The 24984-nt window shown below is 37.8% G+C and overlaps 1 protein-coding gene across 3 annotated transcripts in view; it reads left to right on the top strand.

Annotated features, from left to right (window-relative positions):
- The window catches only part of THADA (thyroid adenoma associated), a 359044-nt gene that overhangs the window by 24931 nt on the left and 309129 nt on the right, over nucleotides 1-24984 (top strand). For all 3 annotated transcript variants that reach the window (XM_011935906.1, XM_011935908.1, XM_011935907.1), the window contains 8 exons: nucleotides 601-821; nucleotides 2850-3541; nucleotides 4892-5070; nucleotides 6015-6170; nucleotides 7391-7513; nucleotides 11397-11520; nucleotides 17816-17967; nucleotides 21607-21817. In XM_011935906.1, the coding sequence (XP_011791296.1) occupies nucleotides 601-821; nucleotides 2850-3541; nucleotides 4892-5070; nucleotides 6015-6170; nucleotides 7391-7513; nucleotides 11397-11520; nucleotides 17816-17967; nucleotides 21607-21817 (1858 nt within the window). The remainder of the gene's footprint in view (nucleotides 1-600; nucleotides 822-2849; nucleotides 3542-4891; nucleotides 5071-6014; nucleotides 6171-7390; nucleotides 7514-11396; nucleotides 11521-17815; nucleotides 17968-21606; nucleotides 21818-24984) is intronic.

Here is a 24984-nt window from a genome sequence, read left to right on the forward strand (position 1 = left end):
ACCTTTCTGATAAATGTGTTTTTTTATTAAGAATAACCCAAATCATGTACTTTAGACAGGAAGCATGCTAGATAGAGTCAATTTTTCAGTAAATTTGCTTCTTATAGAAAGTATAATTTGATAATTTAGGCCACAATCCTTGTATTTTTTACTAGTAGGTTTCTTTTTTTGCTTGCTATATTATATGGCAACTTATCTTTTTACCTTACCTTAGAAAAATATATGTGCATTATTTTATGAGATCACACAAAGTAATTATCTTTAGATAAGTTGAAGATGTTTATTTCTCAAATCGCCTCTAAAAGCATTTGTTTAAAAAAAAAAAACCAAAAAAAAGAGTTGTTAAGCTTATCCACCTGCAAGTGGCGATGTGTTGTGCTCTGCCAGTACATTCCAACCAGCAAAATCATTCACGTACTTGATGTAATTTTTTTCCTTTAATACTAATACAATAATAATGACGTTTGTGGGTATTTTATCTTTGGGTTTAGTCATTTTTCCTAGGATTTTTCAGGGGAAAGAGATGTTTGGGTTTGTATTTTGAAATATCTCTGAAGTTTTAAAAGCTTTATGTGTGTTAGCTCTGCTGTATTTTTCCAGATTAGCAGTGTGCTTCTTCGTTCAGTGGACTGCACTAGCGTCCCCGAGTGGTTTATGAGCAGCTGCAGAAGCCTCTGTTGTGGTAACGTCTCTGGGTCAGCTGTCTTATTCCTATGTCAGGGGACACTTGCCATGTTGGACTGGCAGAATGGGAGCATGGGTCGGAGTGGGGAGGCCCTTCTCTTGGATACTGCACGTGTTTTGTTCACCTTGAGTTCACAGTGAGTTTTGATGCTATCGTCTCATATTTTGTTTCACTTGTAGGACATTTAAAAGATGTAATCCAAAAGCTAGAGTGGCTTGTGCCTGTAATCCCAGCTACCTTCCTGGTAGGCTGAGGCAAGGGGATCACTTGAGGCCAGGAGTTCAAAACCAGCCTGGGTGACATAGTGAGACCCTCTCTGTACAAAACTTTTAAAACTTAGCTGGGTGCGGTGGCATGCACATGTAGTCTTAGCTACTTGGGAGGCTGAGGTGGGAAGATTGCCTGAGCCCAGGAGGCCAAGGATGCAGTGAGATATGATTGTGCCACTGCACTCAAGCCTGGATGACAGAGTGAGATCCTATCTCGAAAAAATAAATAAATGAAATTATTGCTGCAGGTTAGCCTGTGAAGAACATTTCTAAAATTAATTTTTAACATTTTCAATGTTATCATTTTTTAAAACTATAAAAGTTTTATATGTATAGTACTTTAGAATTTATAAAGAACTTCAACATAGGTAATCTAATGTGATCCTCATATGTCTACTATATAGGATAAGAAATCTAATTTGTTGAATGGGCAAAGGGAGGCTTAGAAAAGTAAATGCTTACCTAAGAGCATATTGCTAATAAGAACCCGAGACAGCAATATTAGAAGGTCTTCTGACTTCATGGGGCTGTATATTGTATTTTTGTGGTGTTTTTGCCATAATGGCTGAAAGTGATCACATATATGAAATGTCAAAACATATATACAGCTTGATAATAATGAACATATGAATAAAGGAAAATTAAAATAATTTTTTACATACTGGAGCTGTAATTAATATATTATGCAATTCATAAATTTAAAGTGTACAATTCACTTTATTAGTTTATTCACAGAGTTGTACAACCACCAGCATTTCAAAAATTAATTTTTAGTATTCTTCATGCTATCTTTTTTCTTTAAAACATTTTTTTCCTCAAATTTGTTTTTACCATTGTTTTTTAAAACTATAAAAATTTCTACATGTGTAGTGCTTTAGAATTTATGAAGAACATTAACATAGGTAATCTAAAGTGATCCTCACAAGTCTGATAAACTATCAGCATTTCTAAAATCAATTTTTAACATCTTAAAAGTTAATTCAAACAACTTTAGAATATTTTTATCACAAAGAAGCCCCATTCCCCCAACCATCTCCAACCCTTGGCTTTCCTTATGTTTTAAATTACATGTATAGGCCAGGCATGGTGGCTCACGCCTGTAATCCCAGGTGTGCAGATCTCAGGCAGGTGGATCACTTGAGGTCAGGAGTTCAACACCAACCTGGTCAGCATGGTGAAACCCCGTCTCTACTAAAAATACAAAAAATTAGCCAGGTGTGGTGGCATGTGCCTGTCATCCCAGCTACTGGGGAGGCTGAGGCAGGAGAATCGCTTGAACCTGGGAGGCAGGGGTTGCAGTGAGCCGAGATTGCGCCCCTGCACTCCAGCCTGGGTGACAGAGCAAGACCCTGTCTCAAAAAAAATAAATAAATAAAAATAAATAAATTACACATGTAATCATCATCACAATCAAGAGAGTGAATATTTCCATCATTCCCCAAATTTCCCTATGTCCTTTCCTGGACTATTATCATTATTTTTGAGACAAAGTCTGTTACCCAGGCTAGACTGTAGTGGTGTGAGCACAGCTCACTGCAGTCTCACTCGTGAGCTCAAGCAATCCTCCCACCTCAGCCTCCCAAGTAGCTGGGATTGCAGGTGTGTGTCACCACACCCAGCTAATTTTTTAAATTTTTATAGAGATGGGGTTTCACTGTATTGCCTAGGCTGGTCTTGAACTCCTTTCTGGATTACTTTTTACAAGGTAAAAAGATTCATACACAAATTTGAGATCGGTTTTGTCTTTACTTGTAGTTTTTTGTTCTTGTAAATTTACTAATTGAAATTTGTGCTCATTCTTTGTATTTAATATTTTTAAAGTCTAAATTGTTCTAAAATGAAATTTCTTTTACTAATCAGTTTACAATAATGGATCATGGCTCGTTTTTCTTCAGGATTAAAGAACCAACGCTGGAAATGTTTCTGTCTAGAATCATGGCATCCTGGACTAATTCAGCCATACAAGTCCTTGAATCAAGTTCCCCCAGCCTAAGGGTCAGCCTGAATGGGAATTCAAGTATAGTTGGGAGACTTTTGGAATATGTCTATACCCATTGGGAACATCCATTGGATGCTCTGAGACACCAAACCAAAATCATGTTCAAAAACCTTCTCCAAATGCACCGGCTCACTGTGGAAGGTGCAGTTTTGGTCCCTGATCCTTTCTTTGTGAAACTGACTGAGAGTCTTCTGCGATTGGAATGGCATATTAAAGGAAAGTACATGTGCCTTGGTTGTTTGGTAGAGTGCATAGGAATTGAACATATTCTGGCTATAGATAAAACTATTCCATCTCAAATCTTAGAGGTGATGGGGGACCAGTCATTGGTACCTTATGCAAGTGACCTCTTGGAAACCATGTTTAAAAATCATAAGAGTCATTTGAAATCCCAGACTGCTGAGAGTTCTTGGATTGACCAGTGGCATGAGACTTGGGTTTCTCCTCTCCTTTTTATACTGTGTGAAGGAAACTTGGATCAAAAATCTTACGTGATTGATTATTACTTGCCAAAATTACTAAGTTATAGCCCTGAAAGCTTACAGTACATGGTAAAGATTCTTCAGACTTCTATTGATGCTAAAACTGGTAAGAAAAATGCATTTTTGTTTTAGTAATTTCTAATTATGATGCTTAAATGTAGGTAGCTCTGCAGATGCTAATCATATTTAAATTTAAATATCACTTCTATAAATAGTAAAGGAGGAGATTAATGATAGATGTTTCGGTTTGAAACGAATGTTCCTGTATAAAGCTGAATGAAGTTTTTTGGCTGAAGTCATTTCTATAAGCTAAAGAATAATTCCACTTACAATGATAAACTTTCCTTTATTACAAGGTTTTAATTCATTTTTTCAAGTTCTGAATTTATTTTGTATTACTGAAATAAAAGTTTGTGTGTCTTATATAATGTGCTTATTCAAGTGATTGAGACAATAATTAAAAATTGTGTTAGGCAAGGTTAAAGACAGGTAACTTGGCAGTAGCAAGTTCTTTTCTCTGGGGAAGTGACAAAATTCAGAGGCATGATCTCAAGAAATAGCCATCTATAGTTACTTAGAATAGGGGTAGACATCCCATTAAAACTCACAAACCCTACAGGAATCACTGCAAATTCAAGCATAATTCAGGATGTGTAAAGTGATGATCATGACACATCGTATAAATCTTAAAATTATTATATTGTTTAACAAAGCAAAAATGTAGTATCATACAGTGTAATTTTAAGAAATATTTTCAACTAAAATTGTTAAAAACTTTCAGTACTTCAAAGAGTAACCATGAGGTAGCAGGAAAATTTGATTCCTGTATGTGAAAATAAGCCATTTTTTGTTATTTTTGACAACAGTTGTTCTTGACTTTTTAAAAAGCCATCTGAAATTCAGGATTCAAGAATCTGTTCTGAAGTAAGGTTGTCTTTATTTTTATATCAAGCTGCGCTGCCCTGTCTTCCTGGTAATGGCTGATGTCCTAGCCTCTGAAACCAGCAGGCTCTTTGTGTTCCTTTTTAAATCTTCTTTACTAGTGAAAAACAGTCACTGTAAAATATGCAGAGAGGTGCAGTGTTTACTTTTAGAGCAATAATAAGTCTGTAGTCACCGATGTGTTTATTTCTCCACCTGATTTTTTTTCCTGATTTACTTCCTGATTCATTTTCTAAGTGTTAGGGAAAAAGTAAAAATGTAAGCAGGTAAATAATGATTTGTTTACGTTAACAATAAGAGAATTATGCTTACCTGAAACGATTGACAAAAGGACAAATCATTTTAAATAATGATTTATTTTAGAATAGGAACTTTAATTTGTGTTAGAAATGAGTTTAAAATGTGATTTTTATTTATTGAAATAAAATGTTAATTGGAAACATGAAAATTAGCAGCTGATAATTATAGTAGTCATTACATAATATGGTAATTGTCTTTGTTACTGTGCTTTCAGGACAAGAGCAATCTTTCCCATCCTTAGGGTCTTGTAATAGCAGGGGGGCTCTGGGAGCTTTGATGGCATGTCTGCGAATAGCTAGAGCTCATGGACATCTTCAGTCTGCTACTGATACCTGGGAGAACCTTGTGTCTGGTGCAAGAATAAAGCAAGGCTTAATTCATCAGCATTGTCAAGTAAGTAAAGAAAATTACCTGGATTTGTACGTGCAGTAGATCCCTTTCATGTAGCAGTTCAATATAGAGGCCCCTACATTGTGTCCTGCACTGTTTTAGGGAGTTCATAAAGAGAATGAGTAGAAACCCTAGTCTCCCAACTAAACTTTCAGTAGACCCTTTCTTCAAGCTACTGCAAGTTTCGTTGAGGATGTAAGAAAACTTACATAAAACAACTGGAAACTCTTAGAACTGACAGTACAGATACAAGTGTGCCATCAATACATAAGGACTCCCTTGGGAGGCTCAGAAGAGACTGATCAGAGCAGGTGGTGCTTGATTAGGAAAGTGATAGATATGATTAGAAAAGAGGAAGCCTTGGAGCAGCATACAAAATGGAGGGACCCAAATGAGCAAGGTCTGGAGGATGATTAAGAACATTGCTTATCAGGCATGGAGTGTTTTGGACATTTTTTGGAAAGGTCTAATGTTAGGCTAAAGACTTCATTGATTCCCAGGCACCAGCTGGTTTTATTAAGCTAAACCAAAGCCACTCTGTTTTCAGCAAGGAATTACATTAGTGGAAACATGAATTTCCAGAGTGGGAGCAGAAAGAAACCAGGAAACCAGTTAGAAGTGCCTATCAGTAATTTAAGAGTGAGGTGATGGGGTAAAGGGAGTCACTGGAAAAAAAGAGAAAAAGGAATGAAGCTGAGCATTACCATGGAATAAAAATCTTTGATTGTTGCATTTTATAAATCCCCAGTTTACACATTTAATAAAAGAATTGTATGGGAAATAACACTAGGATCTTTGAGATTAAGAAACCTTTCTAAGGTACCTATTGGTGAACTGAAGTTTATTTTTTTCCTTTTGTAGCCTATGTAAGTAATTAAACAATTCAAGTGATTTAGGTTTTGCTTATTTCTTGGAAAATTAACCTTTTATTGCTTGATGTTTTTTAGGTAAGGATAGATACATTAGGCTTGCTTTGTGAAAGTAATCGAAGCACAGAAATTGTTACCATGGAAGAAATGCAGTGGATTCAGTTCTTTATTACATACAATCTTAACAGCCAGTCTCCAGGAGTGCGGCAACAGATCTGTTCACTTCTTAAAAAGGTAGAATTTTCCATCAGAAGGCATAGGGAAGTGGTGAACTTTGTTTGGGATATGGTTTTTAAAAAGAGCCCAGATTTTGGGAGCGTGTGGGAATGGTCATGGAATTGGGCTACCGCATCTGTTCATGATGGCCCTTCTGTGACCTGTTCTCTGATTCCATAAAGCTTACATTTGGGATTAAAATCCAGAGTGGAAAGCACACACCCCTCCCCCCACCATTTTTTTTCAGGAGTTCAGGATCAGCCTGGGCAACAGTGAAACTCTATCACTACTAAAATACAAAAAAATTAGCCAGACGTGGCAGTGTGCATCTGTAGTCCTAGCTACTTGGGAGGCTGAGGCAGGAGAATTGCTTGAACCTAGGAGCGGAGGTTGCAGTGAGCCGAGACTGTACCACTCCAGCCTGGGTGACAGAGTGAGACTCAGTCTCCAAAAAGAAAAAAAAAAAGAAAAAAAAAGGGTCTTGCTCTGTCACCCAGGTTGGAGTGCAGTAGAGTGATCATAGCTCACTGTACCCTCCACCTCCTGGGCAATTCTTCCTCCCCAGCCTCTCAAGTAGCTGGGATGACAGGGGCATACCACCATGCCTGTCTAATGTGTAATTTTTTTTTTTTTTAAGAGATAGGGTCTCACTCTGTTGCCCAGGCTGGTCTTAAACTCCTGGGCTCTAGTGGTCCTCCTACCTCAGCCTCCCAAAGTCTTGTGGTTACAGGCATGAGCCACCACACATGGCCAAAAGGCCTTTCATTTTGGTGTAGTAAATCAACCTTGTGTTCTTTTTTGTAAAGAAAAAGTCTAATGCTGGAGTTAAGGTAGTTTTAAGAAAAATTGGTAACAGGAGAAAGAATGCCATTGCATTTTTATAGTTTTAAGCGCCTCATAAAGTGATCATTATCAAATAATCCAACTTGAATTAATTGTGCAACACATTTATGGGGTGAAGAATTGGTAAAGTAGGGAAATGACTATATCATCTTCAGGTTTGTGCCAACTTAAAGGAAATAGAACTGTGGTTTAATGATAGTATTCTGCTTTGCAATAATAACTTTGTTTTTGGTATAAAAATTATTTTCTGTCAAAAAGAAACATTATAAAATATTAAGAGATTAAAAATCAGTGCTCTCCTTGCCTGACGTTTTATTCTAAAGAATTTGCCTCTCAGGCTGACATTTAAATTTAATGTGTGGGTCACCTCTGCTTCATTTCCTTTGTCTCAAAAGTTGTTTTGTAGGATACAGGAAAGTTCTCAGGTACTTTATAAATTGGAGCAGAATAAATCCAAACATGAACCAGAGAAGAAGTTAACCAAACAGCACCCTTCTGTTTCTTTACAGCAGTATAAGGTAGGTGATATGTTTCTAAACATAGACTTTTTTTTTTTTTTTTTTTTTTTGAGACGGAGTCTCGCTCTGTCGCCCGGACTGGAGTGCAGTGGCCGGATCTCAGCTCACTGCAAGCTCCGCCTCCCGGGTTTACGCCATTCTCCTGCCTCAGCCTCCCGAGTAGCTGGGACTACAGGCACCCGCCACCTCGCCCGGCTAGTTTTTGTATTTTTAGTAGAGACGGGGTTTCACTGTGTTAGCCAGGATGGTCTCGGTCTCCTGACCTCGTGATCCGCCCGTCTCGGCCTCCCAAAGTGCTGGGATTACAGGCTTGAGCCACCGCGCCCGGCCTAAACATAGACTTTTTTAAAAAATTAAAAAGTATAGTGAATAAGCATAAAAGGGAAATAAATGGAAGTCTTTCGGTGAATTGTGTTTCTTGCTTTTTTTCCTTCAAGCTGAGTATTACCTATTTCTTCTGCTCTACTTGATGTAGCCTGGGTTATGGAACCAGTGTTGTACTGGAGGACTGTTACAGAATGACGTTAGTGGGCTAACCCCAGTCACTTTCAGCTTATGTGGGCCAGGTGAATTTAGTACTTTAACAGAAGGGTAATTGATGGTACTGAACACCGTCCTTCTCCAGGGCAGGAGACTGCTGTTGCTGGGCCTCTTTTCTCGTTAGATTGACATGACTTGCAGAGGCTTGGTATTAATGACTCTTGGCCCATGGTCCAGCTGTGGAGGGAGCTTGCTGTCTGTCTCACATTGGAGTGAGCTTGAAGAGTAGGGCTGGATTTTAGGGCATTGTGTTAATGAAATGGATGGAAACCCAGGTACAGCAGCTCCAGTCTGGGCCAGGGCTTAGCTTGACAATCTTGAATTTCTTTTCAGCAGAACAGATTGAGCTTTTCACTGTTCTTCCCCCAAATCTAGCCTTTGAGAAGCAGACCCTTTTTTTTTCTCCTCAGGCCCAGATAGAAGACAGAACTTACCTATTTATTTTGAGTCAAAGAGGGAGATGAATAGATTAATGATACATTTGAACTATGACATGCTCACTACTTACTCTAAACATTATTATGGATGCCCTTGGTTTTCAGTTTTGTATTTAAAAGATAAAAAGCCATCAAACAAGGAATATTTCTATTCAAAGGCTAAAATCAACTTGACTTCTTAAAATCTCAATGACGAAGATTGGGAAGTCACAACCTGAATTTTAAAGACATAGGTTTACTCCTGATTCTGCCACTTATTAGTTGACTGACTTGAGTCTCATCAACTATAAGCAGAATTAGTAACCTTTCTCAAAAGATTGATTTGAGGATTAAATGAAAAAGCTCTTTATAGACTGTGTATTTCTCCACTTGATCTTAGCCAAAAGGCCGAGAAGTGATGTAAACTATATATCTCTCTACAAAGCCTTGCTGAGAGTCATTAAAAGCGACTAGTGCTGGCTCATGCCTGTAATCTCAGCACTTTGGGAGATTGAGGCAGGAGGATCACTTGAGCCCAGGACTTCAAGACTAGCCTGGGCAACATAGCAAGACCCCATCTCTATTTAAAAAAAAACAAAAAACAAAAAAAACCTTGAGACGGGCTTGGTGGTGCGCACCTGTGGTCCCAGATACTTAGGAGGCTGAGGCTTGAAGGTTGCTGGAGTACAGGAGGTCAGGGCTGTGGTGAACCTTAATTATACCACTGCACTCCATCCTGGGCAACAGAGCAGTGAGACCCTGCTTCAAAGAATTAATAAATAAAAATTTAAAAAGTGACTAGAATATATATTGAAGCCCCCAGTGTGTGTGTGGGACAGTTAAAAAAATTTCTTTTAAATTAATTAATTTTTTTGTAGATGTGAGTTCTTGCTGTGTTACCCAGGCTGGTTTCAAAATCCTGACCTCAAGTGATTCCCCTGCCTCCACCTCCCAAAGTGGTGGGATTACAGGCATGACATACTACCTACTGTCAACATTATTATGGATTATTTTGGATATTATGCCCAGCCTAGTTATTTTGCAGTTTCTCTCAGATCATTGGTAGATTTAACAATGCATATCTCGTTTGCTTTCTTTTTGTAAGGGGTAAAATGATGATTTGTGACAACTCAATTAAGTACTTGGAAATACAAAAGCTGTTTTTTGGATTGAGATTCTGAATTTTCATGTATGCATGGTTTCTTCGTCTGTGCTTATAAGTATGCATGTTTTGAAAATTAGTGCTTAGAGTCTTAATCTGAGTCAGTGTCGTGGTTGTGGTACTTTTTCCCTACTGGCACACCTGTCTTTTTTGGAGGTTGTGACCTTGGCACTATATTGTCATGACTGTCACATCGTCAGAACAGTGGGTGCCGTGCACAGTGTGTGGTGTGCTCAGTGCCAATCAATAGACTTTAAGTGCTGGGGGAGAAGAGGAGGCTATTAGTTGAAAAAGACATCTTCTAGTCTAGTGGAGATTATTTTATACCTAAATAACTGATAGTAACTAGAGTCCTTTTAAATTTATAAAATGTTAGATGTCCATTTAATAAATGGCTGTGAGATAACATTCTTATCCCCTCTTAACAAGTGAGAAAGCTGAAGCTCAGTGAAGTGCAATAACCTGTGTAAGGTTCCTCAGCTAGTAAGTGGTAGAGTCAGAACTCCAGTCCAGACCTGCTCTTGACTCCAAAATCTCAGTGTTTTCTCCCCGCAACCCCCAGTACTAGCTTAAGGAAGGCTTGGAGATAAGAAAGTACAGGGAGAACTTGGGGAATAGTGAATTCAGTGGTGTGAATGACGTAAAATACCTTAGGGAATGGAGGACTTGAGTAATGGGAAGTGAATCCAAAGAATCCAGTTGAAAATGGATAGCTTTCAGTGATAGGCCAAGGAAGATTTGGAAGCTTCACTGGGAACCATTAAAAGTGATTAGAGCATATATTGAGCGTTACTATGTGTGTAGGATAGTGTGCTCAGCACTAGGGATCCAAACATAGAAATGTGGTCCTTACCTTCATCGTGGCTACAGTCTGATTGCGGGAAAGAAGAACTATATTTAAGCACATAAATGACAATACAGTTTGAATGATACCTCCTAGTGGATGATCTTGTGTTTTTTAGATGGAGTTTTGCTCTTTCATTCAGGCTGGACTGCAGTGGTGTAATCTTGGCTCACTGCAACCTCCGCCTCCTGGGTTCAAGCAATTCTCCTGCCTCAACCTCTTGAGTAGCTGGAACTACAGGCGCCCGGCACCACACCAGGCTAATTTTTGTATTTTTAGTAGAGATGGGGTTTCATCATGTTGGCCAGGCTGGTCTCAAACTCCTGACCTCAGGTGATCCGCCCGCCTCAGCCTCCCAAATTGCTGGGATTACAGGCGTGAGCCACTACGCCTGGCCCTTGTTGTGTTTTAATGTGAATCCTGTTTCACTTATAATTAAAAGTAGTTTAACTAGGATATTTTTCAGTAATGGCCCTATTCCTTTGAAACCTAATAGAATTGATAACCTAATAAACTCTTAGGGCTTGTGGGGACCTGAAGGATAAATCCCCAAGATTGCATGTTCTTCACCCTAGAAATGAATGCAGGGTCTTCGGTAGAGTCAGTGAAGACTAGGGCCGTTGAACCCAGTGAGACTCTGTCTTAAAAAAAAAAAAAAGTGTACATATCTGTCTGGGCTACAATAGAAATTGTACTTCTTGTTGACTCTGCAAATATAGGGTTTATTAAAGTCATGATATAGCTTATGGTCAAGGGTACTAACCTGAATTATTAAGCAAAGTGAACAACCAGTATTGTTTTTGAAATTTTTTATTTTTACATTAAAAACAAAAACACCCACTCTAAAAGGGTGTTTAATACTGTGAAGATAACCTATTGTGACGTAATTATACTTACTGTAATTTTTTTTTTCTTTTTAAGAATTTCATGTCATCCATTTGTAACAGTCTTTTTGAAGCATTGTTTCCTGGATCATCCTACTCAACTAGATTTTCAGCTTTAACCATTTTAGGCTCAATAGCTGAAGTTTTTCATGTCCCAGAAGGTAAGTGTTTAATAATGTTAGGGGAAATAATTTTTTTTCTTTCAAAACATACTTATTCTACATTTTGCTTTATTTGAAGTTTCAGTTTTGTTGCCTTTCTTTGAGGTTTTATTCTTACCATGTAATTCTTGCTTGTACATAATGAAATTTGCCAATAAAGGACAGAAGAGAAACTATCTCCCTTTTCATTGATCATTATTTGCCAACCCCAAAGTGTAATTTTCATGAATTATGCTTATTATGGAAAGAGTTCCAGCTCTTACCTCCCTAATTTGTTTGTTGCTGTTTTAAGATAGTATCCAATCTGTTCTTTAAGTTTTAAAATTTGAAATAATAATAGCTTCTATTATATTTAATATTTCTCAGTGAGCTCTGTGGTTAGAATGTGGTTTCCCTTACATACCGTCTGTTTCATATGCCTCAATCTGGTTTCGGAAAGACAATATGAGGCTGTAATTTCCAAGTATTCTGGTTTAATGATACCCTTTGTTTTTCCTTCTGTGTGGTTCTCAAGAGGGTGAAATTTCAGTTCCCTCTTCAAATCTTTTTTTTTTTTGTTTTTTCCTTTTTGACAAGAAATTATTCCTTTTTTTTTCTTTTGAGACAGAGTCTAGCTCTGTCACCCAGGCTGGAGTGCGGTGGCATGATCTCGGCTCACTGCAACCTCCACCTCCTGGGTTCAAGTGATTCTCCTGCCTCAGGCTCCCGAGTAGCTGGGACTTCAGGCATGTGCCACCACGCCTGGCTAATTTTTTGTGTTTTTAGTAGAGATGGGTTTCACCGTGTTACCCAGGATGGTCTTGATCTTCTGACCTCGTGATCTGTCTGCCTTGGTCCCTGAAAGTGCTGAGATTACAGGCGTGAGCCACCATGCCCTGCCAAAATGATTCTTTTTTCTGTGTACATGTGTGTATATATGTTATAATGCAGGATTTCTTGCTTGTGCTCAGTCTTCCTTGACTGTGGTCAAACAGGAAAATATCCTGCTCAGCTACTCTTTCACAGGGAATGGCCGAAGTATGAGGGAGCTTTACACTATCATTGGATTCCTTTTAATTTTAAAGTATTGGTCAAAGTGTAATTTTTTGACAGGACAGTTAGCTAATGTAATAGAGGCTTGCTTCATTTGGGGAAAGTCAGTTTTTAGAAGTTTTTATTTTGAAAAAATTTTAATCAACAGCAAAGTTTCAAGACTAGTTCAGTGAATAGCCATGTACGCTCTACGTAGATTCATCATTTTTTTTGTTTTTGTTTTTGTTTTTTTTTTTTTTGAGATGGAGTCTCGCTCTGTTGCCCAGGCTGGAGTGCAGTGGCGTGATCACTGCAGTCTCTGCCTCCCAGGTTTAAGCAGTTCTCCTGCCTCAGCCTCCTGAGTAGCTGGGATTACAGGTACCTGCCACCACGCCTGGCTAATTTTTGTATTTTTAGTAGAGACAGGGTTTCACCATATTGGTCAGGCTGGTCTCGAACTCCTGACCTCAGGTTTTCCACCCTCCTCAGTCTCCCAAAGTGCTGAGATCACAGGCGTGAGCCACCGCACCCGGCCGATTCATCAGTTATTAATATTTTGCAATATTTGCTATATCTGTGTCTTTTATTAATTTTATAACCATAACACAATGATCAAATTCAGGAAATTGAATGTTGATACAATGCTTTAATCGAATATACAGTCCATATTTAAATTTTGCCAATTGTCCCAACAAATGGCCTTTTATATTATAGAACAAAAAACTAACTTCTTACAATCTGGGAAGCAGTCCTAGATCACGCATTGCGTTTTGTTGTTATGCCTCTTTTTAGCTTCCTTTAATCTGGAAAGTTTCTTGTTTTATGATATTAACATTTTGGAAGAATATGTCTCAATTGGGGTTTGTCTCATTGTTTCCTGATGACTTGATTCATGCTGTACATTTTTGCAGGAATGTTGCATGGATGCTATGGTGTTCTTCACAGGGTATTCTATTAGAGTATTGATGATATTGGCTTGTTACAGTATTTATGTAAGAAATATGATCACCTTATTCAAGTGGGGATGGCAGGCTGAAAAATGGTCTCCAAAACACATCCACATCAAATCCTTAAGAAGCTGTGAATGCAAACTTTACATGGAAAAAGGGTCCTTGCATATGTTCTTAAGTTTAGGATCTTGAGGTGAGATATCTAGATGGTCTTGATGGACCAAAAATGTCATCACAAGTATCCTTACAAGACAGAGGCGGAGAGAGATTTGACAAACGAAAGAGGAGGCAGTGTGACTGCGTAGATAGGGATTGGCGTGATATGGCTCCAGGCCATGGAATGCCTGCAGCTGCTGGAAGCTGGAAGAGGCAAGGAACAGATTTTAGAGCCTCTGGAGCGCATGGCCCTACTGACACCTTGATTTTGAACTTCTGGCTTCCAGAACTGTGAGAGAATAGATTTCTGTGGTTTTAAGGCACCAAGTATGTGGTAATTTGTTACAGCATTCAGTGAATGCAGGAGTCTTCCGTCAGTTCATAAAATTTCAGTAGTACTTCAACTTAATTTAGAAAATAAGTTTTTACCTCAGAGTGATTGATTACTTCAATCTTATAACAAAAAGTTTCCTGCGCATTTGATGTAGTTGTAGCTGCACCTAAGTGTGTGGGAATTAAAACTAGGCTGAAGCGTACCTATAATTTTTCAGTCAAGAGAGTAATTTAATACATTTAAATGTACTTTAAAAATGAAAACCCTGAGTCATCTTCCTAATGTATGAGTTTCATGTAATTGGGCAGTGACTTATGCCATTGTAATTATGTTAGACAACTGGGAGGTAATGTAAATGGAGCAAGCCATACTGTAACCATTACTTTTAAAGGAGACTTAAGAACCTTGACTGTGAAGTACAGGATGGGAGATGTAAATTCATCCTTCATTGTCATCTCAAGAACTTCAGTGATAGGACTGTGATTTGAGATTAGTCAAATGGTTTCTGCCTTTCCTAGACCAAGAAGAATAACTTGCATGCATCTTTCTTATGTGGAATCAAATGCCACAATATTGATGGTAATAAAATTCTACAATTAGATTAAAAGGATTTGTTCAGCAAATATTAATTTAGTGCTTTTTATATGTCAAGCAGCCAAGGATATTCACTGTCCCAAACAAGGTGCTTCTTCCTTTGGAGCTTATGTTTCAGTGAAGGGAGACAGGAATGAACAAGTAATATGTAGAATTTGTATATATTATTACATTATGTAGATGCAAGATTATGTAGATTATGTATGTACAAGATGTAGATAAGTTCTATGAAAAATATTTCAAGAAGGTAAGGAGGATATATAGAAAACCTAGGAGGCTGGAGAGCGTTAGTGGCTTCATTCAGTGCTGTCATAAAGGGCTTCAAATTTGAAAAAAAGCTCTTAAACAACTGATGGATGAAAGAATAAATAATGAAGGAAGTTAGAAAATATTTTGATTTGAGTGAAAGCAAAAATACAACATACCAAAACTTACACAATGCTGCAAAAGCAGTGCTTATAGGGAAAGTTATAGCTGTAAATGCCTACGGTAAAAGATCTTGAATTAATAACCAAGTTAACTTTCTACCTCAAGCAATTAGAAGAGAAGAACAAACTTAAAAGGAAGGAAACAAAAAGATTAGAACAAAGATAAACGAAATAGAGAATAGAAAAACAGCACAAATAACGAAACCAGAAGTTGTGTTTTTTAAAGATCGACAAAATAGACAAAGTTTGCTAAACTGACTAAGATAAAAGAAAGACAGTACAAACAACTAAAATCAGAAATGAAAGTAGGAACATTTCTATTAAGTTTGCAGAAATAAAAATGATTATAAGACAATACAGTGAACAGTTGTAACACCAAGTTAGATAATCTACATGAAATGGACAAGCTTCTAGAAACATGACAATTACTGACTTGAGAAGAAATAGAAAATGTGAGCAGACCTTTAAGAAGAGATTAAATCAGTATTCAGAAGGCTCACAGAAGGAGAGAAGAGAAAGTTTAGGGCGAGTGACTTCTCCGGTGAAATCTACAAAACATTGAAAGAAGAATTACACCAGTCCTTCTCAGACTCTTTCAAAAAATTGAAGAGAAGGGAACACCTCCTACCTCATTTTATAAGGCCATCATTACCCTGATACCAAAACCAAAGACACTTAGAAGAAAACCGGCCGGGTGTGGTGGCTCATGCCTGTAATCTCACCACTTTGGGAGGCCGAGTCTGGTGGATCACTTGAGGTCAGGAGTTTAAGGCCAGACTGGCCAACATGGTGAAACCCCGTCTCTACTAAAAATACAAAAAATTAGCCGGATGTGGTGGCGGGTACCTGTAATCCCAGCTACTCAGGAGGCTGAGGCAGGGGAATCGCCTGAACCCGGGAGTCTGAGGTTGCAGTGAGCCGAGATCGCTCCAATGCACTCCAGCCTGTGTGACAAGAGCAAGACTTCATCTCAAAAAAAAAAAAAAGAAAAAAGAAGAGAAAAAGAAGATAAAAGACCAATATCCCTTATGTATATAGCGGCAAAAACCCTCAATAGAATACTAGCAAACCAAATCCAACAGCATATTAAAAGTGTTATATACCATGAGTAAGGAGTTTATCCCAGGAATGTAAGGGTGGGTCAACTTAAGAATAATAGTCAATGTCATCACATTAAAATGAAGGTGGAAATACCATGTTATCATCTTAATTTATGCAGAAAAAGCATTTGACAAAATTCAGTACCCTTTTATGATTAAAAAAATGAACACAGCCAAACTAGGAATAGGAAGGACAAGATGATGAAGGACATTTGTAACACAACCACAGGTAACATGACACTCAGTGGTGAGCAACTGAAAGCTTTTGCCCTAAGATCAGGAAGAAGACACAGATGCCCACTGTCACCACTGCTGTTCACTGTTGTACTGAAAGTTCTAGCCAGAGCAATTATACAAGGAAAAAAAAAAAGCAGTCAGATTGGAGAACAAGAAGCAAATCTGAGCAAAGTTGTTAAGGAAGTAACAAAAACCTCAGGTGTCGGCTCTAGGAATTTCATAGGGTTGTGCTAACTTGTAAATTAAGATTAAATGAGAAATTTGTATCCCAATTTATATTCGTCAAATTAACTAAGCATAAGAATGTTTCCGTTTTCCTTAGGAGTTCACTTGTGAAATGTTTTTAAGTGTTCTTCACATTTTGCCGTGAAACTCTGTTTTTCCACAGTTCTTGAGTCTTCATCCTAGAGTTAAGTGAAGTCAGTGATTGCCATCATTCTTTAGGATAATTTTTCTTTTCATCCCTTGGTTGGCTGAAATTCCTTTTTCTCTAGAAGTTTCTGGAGATAAGTAGTTCTTAATTTCTTGCGTATTATAAAATGTTTCTATTGTTCTTGCACTTGAATAAGAGTTTGATAGGCAAAGTTCTTCACACCTTCATTCCCTGAGGATTTTGTAAGCATTGCTCTATTATCTTTTAGCACTACATGTTGTTATAGGGACGAGTGCAGCCAGTCTAGTTTTTTCCATTTTGTAGATGAATTGAGCTCTTCCCTGAATGGCCAGTAGATTCCTTCTTTATCCTTGACTCCCAGTAAGTCTGTCAGGATATGTCATCATACTGATCATTCTGTGTCAGTTCATTCTAAGATACAGTAGGACTTTTCTTTTTCTTTTTCTTTTTCTTTTTTTTTTTTTGAGACCAAATCTCTGTTGCCCAGGCTGGAGTGCACTGATGTGATCTTGGCTCACTGCAACCTCCACCTCCTGGCCTCAAGTGATTCTGCTGCGTCAGCCTCCCAAGTAGCTGGGATTACAGCCATGTGCCACCATGCCCGGCTAATTTTTGTATTTTTCGTAGAGACGGGCTTTTACTCTGTTGGCCAGGCTGGTCTCAAACTCTTGACCTCAGGTGATCCACCCGCCTCGGCCTCCCAAAGCGCTGGGATTCCAGGCGTGAGCCACTGAGCCCGGCCAGGACTTTGTATTCTAGGTCAAGAAGTTTTATTAAGATTTTTAAAAAGATGTGTTTCTAAATTTACTTGTTTTTGTTTATTTTTAACAATAACTTAGGAATCTTTTATATAATATCTTTTGAAAGATAATGGAATGGTTTAAAATCTTTTTTAATTTGGAGAACTGTGGTACTTATTTTGTCATTTTAAGAAATAAATTAATGGAAAAGTTACTCTTTTATGCTGTCATGGGTAAAGTATGAAGTGTGGTTTTTTGGTACTAATTTTCTATAAATTTGGTCAAATAACTTCAGAAGATTGATTTCCTTTTGTTCACTTTTAAATCTTTTTGTTTTTAAAATATTTTTAGGTAGAATTTATACAGTGTATCAGCTGAATCATGATATTGATGTTGGTCGTTTCCAAGCACTAATGGAATGTTTTACCAGCACTTTTGAAGATGTGAAAATTTTAGCATTTGATCTTCTGATGAAGTTATCGAAAGCAGCTATACATTTTCAGGTATCAGGACTTTTCTAGTATAAATGTGGTATATGCATGGAAACTTTCTATCAGCAGATAAAGCAATCTGAGGATTTTTCATGCACTTTGCGTCTGCCATCTCATGTTTTTGGACTGTTTCTTTCAATTATCATTAACACCTCTCTACTATTTTGGGGTTGGTGGGAAAGGAGGAAATATCAAAAAGTAAATAAGGCCCAAGTCAGTGAGCTTTGCTGTTTTTATTGCTTTGATAAAAAGGGAGGTGTAGGAGGTGGTAGGTTTTATTGTTTACCAGATTATTGGTAGATTTTAGTTAACTGTGGTTTCCCCTGTTTCCTTGGACATGTAATATTCGATCAGAACACATCGCTTACAGTAACTTGCATTTTTTGAGATAATCTCCCTTTTTCATACACTTGAGAAACTGAGTGTAAATGAGGTAGAGAGGATGTTTCTGGTTTTTCAACCAGCAATAGCTAAACTGAGACTGAAACTTACCAAGTACTTGAGGTTAACAACAGTCCCTGGGTGCTCTACCTCATCCCCAGCCCCTCCATTCTTCCTGACACATTGCTCTTCCCACTTTGGGGTAGGAATTAAAGATGGGGTTGGAAGTGAACACATTGCGTGGGGATGAGTCTGCAGGGGACTTCCAGACCCAGGCTCTTAGCTCTGCCCTTGAGGCTTCTCCTGGGGCTGTTGGGTCACCAGCAGAGTACTGTTTCTGGAACTTAGCTATGGCTTTCTACTAGAGCTCTGTAAAGGCCGAGGGTGCCTGCTGCAGCTGAGCCATGGTCTAGGCTATGGTTGTTCAGCTGTGTTTAGGGCATGGTAGCTTGTAGATGCAGTGGAATTCTGTAGGATCACATGCCAGAGAGGGTAGTATCTGTTTCTGTGGCTTCTAGATGGCTATGTAGAACATCTATCTATCTCTCTCTCAGAACCGCTATCTTTTTTGACTTGGGTCCATATTGGAAGTTGCTGTACAGCATCTACCGATGCCTGTGATTTTTCAGGTGCCCTTGTGAGCAGAAAGTTCCCTGGTGCTCAGGCTGCTAACTTTCGTTACCATTTTAAAGAGGAGATTTTAAAGAGGAGATTTTCTCTTCCTCTGTCTGCCCCTCCTCACCTTATCATTCGTCACGTCACCTCATATTTTGTCAATAGCGATGCCTCATTCTTGGCAAATATTTTGAGAGTACCTGGATGGAGAAGGCATATTATGGCATAAATGTGAAAGACTTGGCCCTTACATCACTAAGGGGCTTAGGGGACCTCTGCATCTCTAAATTTGATAAACCTGTGCTTGGTATAGTGACACTAGCCATAGAATTCAAGAAATTTAGTACCACATGTGGTTTGCTGTAGGATTTTGCTTATACTCTCTGTCTGGCTTGCAGATTAGTAAACTAGTTAAAGGAATAGGCATTCAAGATTTAAAAATATTAATTATATATTTGTATCAGGGTTTTCTAGAGGGACAGAACTAATAGGATAGATGTATATCTAAAGGAGAGTTTATTAAGGAGTATTGACTCACACGATCACAAGGTGAGGTCCCACAATAGCCTTCTGCAAGCTGAGGAGCAAGGAAGCCAAAGCTGAAGAACTTGGGAGAGTCTGATGTTCCAGGGCAGGAAGCATCCAGCATGGGAGAAGTAGGCCAGAAGGCTAAACCAGTCTTATCTTTCCATGTTGTTCTTCCTGCTTTTATTCTGGCTGCGCTGGCACCTGAGTAGATTGTGTTTACCCAGATGGAGGATGCCTTTCCCAGTCCACTGATTCAAATATTAATCTCCTTTGGCACCCTCACAGACATAACCCAGGAACAATACTTTGCATCCTTCAATGCAATCAAGTTGACACTCAGTATTAACCATCACAATATTATATTTCCAAAGTCTTTCTTTGGGTGTCCCTTATATAATATATAATTAATTTTTTAATATAGTTAAGTTTACAGCAGTTTTTGAATGCTAACCTGATCTCTCTAAGGACGTGTACATATGTATTGTTGACGGCATTTTTTTCTCATAAGTCGCTTGACTACCCTGTTCACCTAGTTTACTCCCTTTCTTTCTGTGGAGCTGCATATCCTAGATCTTTTGTCATATTATACTTCAATTTACCTAAGATGATGGAACAAAGACATTTTAGACTTTAAAGGCTATTATTATCTTTCTTACTAATGGTTAATAAAACAGTTCTGGGACTTAATTGTCAGTTAAAAAATGGCTTAGATGCTTAGTTGGTTCTAATACTTAAACTTGAACTTTGGCCACTACTTTTAAGTTTTTTGTTTAGGTCATAGAAAATAAACATATCAAATGGTAAAGAATTTAAATGGGAATAAACAGATATTTAAATCAGCACATTTGGTATCTACTGTTGTGAAATTATAAAACATCATCAAATATTTGTAGACCTGTAATCTACTTCAAAATTGAGTGTATAATTATTTTCTCCTGACATAAGATAGGGCATAATCCTAGTAGAATCAGAATATTATTGAGCAGCCAAACCCTGACTTCCAGACTGGTGAACACACAGCTTGCCAGTTGTTGAAGTTGGGACTAGGACTCATGTCTTCTGTTGTCAACCCAGTGCCTTTCCGTGACTACAACAGCACACTGTCCTTTGTTCTGTCTTCTTTAGGACAGGCGATGTGAGTGGATGTTTCTATGAGATATAGGTGTGGGAGCGCTGATGCATAATTTCTGAGGCTGAATTGATCACTTTGTTTTCTACACACACGAAGTTTTGCCAGGTACAGCCTCCCAGGGGATTTGCAGTTTTCTCCAGTGAACTACCTGTATAGGAAGGAGGAAGGGAGAAGGGCAGCCATATGATGCCCAGGTGAAACATCAGCCCAGAGAGACTATGGCTGCCCTGTCTAGAAATAATGAAGATAGTCTGGCTGTAATCATAGCAAAATTCTACAGGACAAAGTACACTTTTGCTGAAGAAAGAAGCAGTTTTTAAAAAAGGTTTTATCAGTGTTGAATTTCCCAATTGAAATTATTTCCAACCGATTAGTAATCATTAATTACTGTAATAAAAAACTTACCTATATTCAGGGAGAAAGGAAATTAATATTTATATTGAGTTACAGTTGTATGCCAGGCTGTGTTTTTTTTTTTTTTCCATAGAGGCAGAGTCTCGCTCTGTTGCCTAGGCTGGAGCACAGTGGTGCAGTCATAGTTCACTGTAGCCATGAACTCCTGAGCTCAAGTGATCCTCCCCTCTCAACCTCTTGACTTGCTGGGACTACAGGTGTGACCACTACATGCAGCTAATTTTTAAGTTTTTTTGTAGAGCAAGTTTTTTGTCTCACCGTATTACTCAGGCTGGTCTCAAGACTCCTAACCTCAAGTGATCCTCCCATCTTGGCCTTCCAAAGTGATGGGGTCACGGAGATGAGCCACTGCACCCAGCCTGTGTTGTTTTGTTTTTTTGAGATGGGGTCTCACTATGTTGTCTTGGCTGATCTTGAGCTCCTGGCCTCAGGTAATCCTCCTCCATCAGCCTCTTGAGTCGCTGGGACTCCAGGCTTGAGCCACTGTACCCAGCTCCAGGCTGTGTTTTAAATAATTTACTATTTTTTTAAATTAAAGAAATCTTTAATTTGACAGTTACTGAGTCTGTGCTTTATTCTAGGATTCAGAGAAACTGCAAGGCTTATTTCAGGCAGCATTGGCGCTCAGCACAAGCACCAAACCATACGACTGTGTGACAGCTTCCTACCTGCTGAACTTCTTAATATGGCAGGATGCTCTACCGTCATCCTTGTCTGCCTACTTAACTCAGCAAGTTGCATGTGGTGATGGAGATAGGCCAGCTGCTGTGGTGGAAAGGAACACATTAATGGGTTTGTATTGATGTTTGCTCTTACCAAAACCGGTATCTTACTCTCTCAGTATTCATTTGGCTAGAATATTTAATGGTTAAACATATACTTCGTGACTTTTTATTTAAAAGCTTATCAGCATATAAGAGCACCATGAGTTCTCATTATGCAAATGAACAGTTTACTCAGCTATAATACTTTTTTCTAAACAGAAGATTTATGTTGAATAAGCACATATACAAATATTTATTAATAAAGTTCTTTTTAAATGAGAATGACCTCTTTCTCTACCAAAAGTTTGCTTTTTTTCCTGCATAAATTATACTGTGACTAGAGACAGACCATCTTTATTGTTTCTATATAGGCAGAGTTCCTTTGTCTGTCAGGGTTTATGTTTTAATTAACTGTCATACCCCTGTCTTTATCTTTTCCCAGATAGCCAGTTCCAAAACCTATGGTCTGAGATTGTTCAGATCTAGTGATTTTCCACAAATATTTATTGGGGATTCATGTACTTAATTTTATGCTAGTCAGTCTTCATTTTGGAATTGTACTAGAAATAAGGACAGATAAGGATTTTTTTTTTAATAGGAAAAGGGAGATCAGATATAGAGAGTTAAAAATTATTATTTCCAAGATGGTAGAAACAGCCACACAAAAGAGAACTAGTAGTGGGAGGAAAAGAGGAGGCCATGGTTAGTTCTGATGGGATTGTTGCCAGATATCTGGAGATAGAGAGATGACAGTACCATGGAGGATGATACTTGCCTATTTGAATTGCTTCATGGCTGGATTTAAAAGGAGACCCTATTGAGACAGTGGAAAGAGGACTGCAATTGAGATGAATAGGGAGTGCATGCCTCACATAAAGACTTTCAATTCAAGACATTTTAGGACTTTATGAGATATTTCAAACATACAAAGAATATTTAAATATAGAAGACTTGAGTATATATAATATGTAAAAAGTTCACAAGTTTTGTTCACAAGCTAGGTGATCACACTTACTGTAGCCATACAATAGCACCCATATCTTTGAAGCCTTTCCTTTATCCTAGCCGTATTTTATATTTTTATCTTGTTTTTTTTTTATAATATTGCCTCTGGCATATGTATTATATATTATTCAGTTTTACGTGATACTGAATTTTTTCAGTAGTACTTACTGTATATATTATACAGATTTACCACAATTTATGAATCTGTTCTCCTGTTGATAGACTTTTTTTCCTAAATAAGTAATGCCAATGTAAACATTCTCATATAGATCTTTTACATATAGGTTGAGCATCCCTAATCCAACATCTGAAATAGTCCAAAATCCAAAGTTTTTTGAGTACCAACATGACACTCAAAGGAAATGCACATTGGAGCATTTTGAATTTCGGATTTTCACATTTGGGATATTCAAAGTATGGTGCAGATATTCCAAAATCTGAAAAAATATAAAATCTGAGCTCTTCTTGTCCCAAACATTTCAGATAAGGGGTACTCAGCCTATATATTAATATATCTTCTAATGCACATATCTAAGAGTTTGTGGTAAACAAATGGAATAATTTGGTCACAAAGTATGTGCATCTTGAGCTTTATGAGATGATGCCAAGTAGGCTTTTAAATTACACTTTCACCAGCTTGTATTGCATCACATCATCACCATAATTTGCTATTGTCAGATTTTAAAATTTTGTGTAATATAATATTTAATTGTGGTTTCATCTTACATTTTTCTGATTACTAATATAATTACTTTTTCCCGTGTTTACAAGCCATTTACTTTTCCCCCTCAATGCAATGCCTTTTTGATGTCCTTTGTCCAGTTTTTCTGTAGGGTTGTCTTTTTCTTATTGATTTTTAGGAGTTTTTAATACATTCTGAATGATAATGATTTGCTGTTTTTACACAAATCTAATATTTGGAATATAACCTTCTCCTTCCAAGGCATGAGGGGAGACATCTGTTATACTGGTATAACTGGACACGTACATGCAAGAGAATGAAATTAGATTCACTACCTTACGCCATATACAAAAATTAACTCACAAGAAATCAAAGACCTAATATAAGAGCTAAAACTATAAAACTCTTAGAGGAACACATGAATGTCAATCATTGTAATCTTGGATTAACCCAGTGGTTAGTCATGACTTCCAAAGTATAAGCCACAAAAGGAAACAAAAAACAAATTGGACTTCATCAACATTTAAAACTTGTATGTGAAAGGATGCCATTAAGACATTGAAAAAGCCTGAAAAATGGGATATTTGCAAATCCTACATCTGATAAGGGACTTTTGTCTAGTATATATAAAGAACTTTTACAACTCACTAATAAAAGGACATAACCAAATTTTAAAAATGGGCAAAGAATCTGAATAGACGTTTTTCCAAAGAAGGTATACACATGAACAGTAAGCACATGAAAAAGTGCTCAGCATCAAAAGCCTTTGTAGAAATGCAAGTCAAAATCACAGTGAGGAAGCACTTCACAGCCTATAGGATGACTATAATTTAAAAAATAGATGATGACAAGTGTTGATGAGGATGTGGAGAAAGTGGAACCCACATAGACTGTTGGTGGGATTTTAAAATGCTGTATCTGCTTTGGAAAATAGTCTGACAGTTCCTCGAAAGGCTAAACATAGAGTTACCATGTGACCCTGCAGTTCTGCTCTTAGCTCGAGCTGCTATAACAAAATACCATTGACTAAGTGGCTTAAACACAGACCATTATTCTCATAATTTTAGAGGCAGAGAATTCCAAGATCAAGTTTCCAGTTCCTGATAAGGGGCCTCTTTTTAACTCTCAGATGGCCACATTGCTGTGTGCTCACATGGTAGGAAGAGAGAGCAAGCTCTGGTCTTTGTTCTTATCAGGACACTAATCCCATTATGAGGGTCCTAATCTCATGACTTAATCTAAACCTAATTACCTTCCAAGGTCTCCATCTTCAATTATCACGTTGGTGATTAGGGCTTCAGCATACCAATATTGGGGTGGGGGAGGGAGCACAAACACGTAGTCCATGACAAGCATATACCTAAGAGAAATGAAAACATACATCTAAACAAAAACTTGTACAAGAATGTTTATAGCAGCATTATTCATGGTAGCCAAAAAGTGGGAACAATCCATGTGTATCAACAGATAATTGGATAAATAAAATGTGGTATGTCCATGTGGTATGG

This window comes from Colobus angolensis, unplaced genomic scaffold (genome assembly GCF_000951035.1).
Source record: "Colobus angolensis palliatus isolate OR3802 unplaced genomic scaffold, Cang.pa_1.0 Scaffold15, whole genome shotgun sequence".
NCBI classification, from domain to species: domain Eukaryota; kingdom Metazoa; phylum Chordata; class Mammalia; order Primates; family Cercopithecidae; genus Colobus; species Colobus angolensis.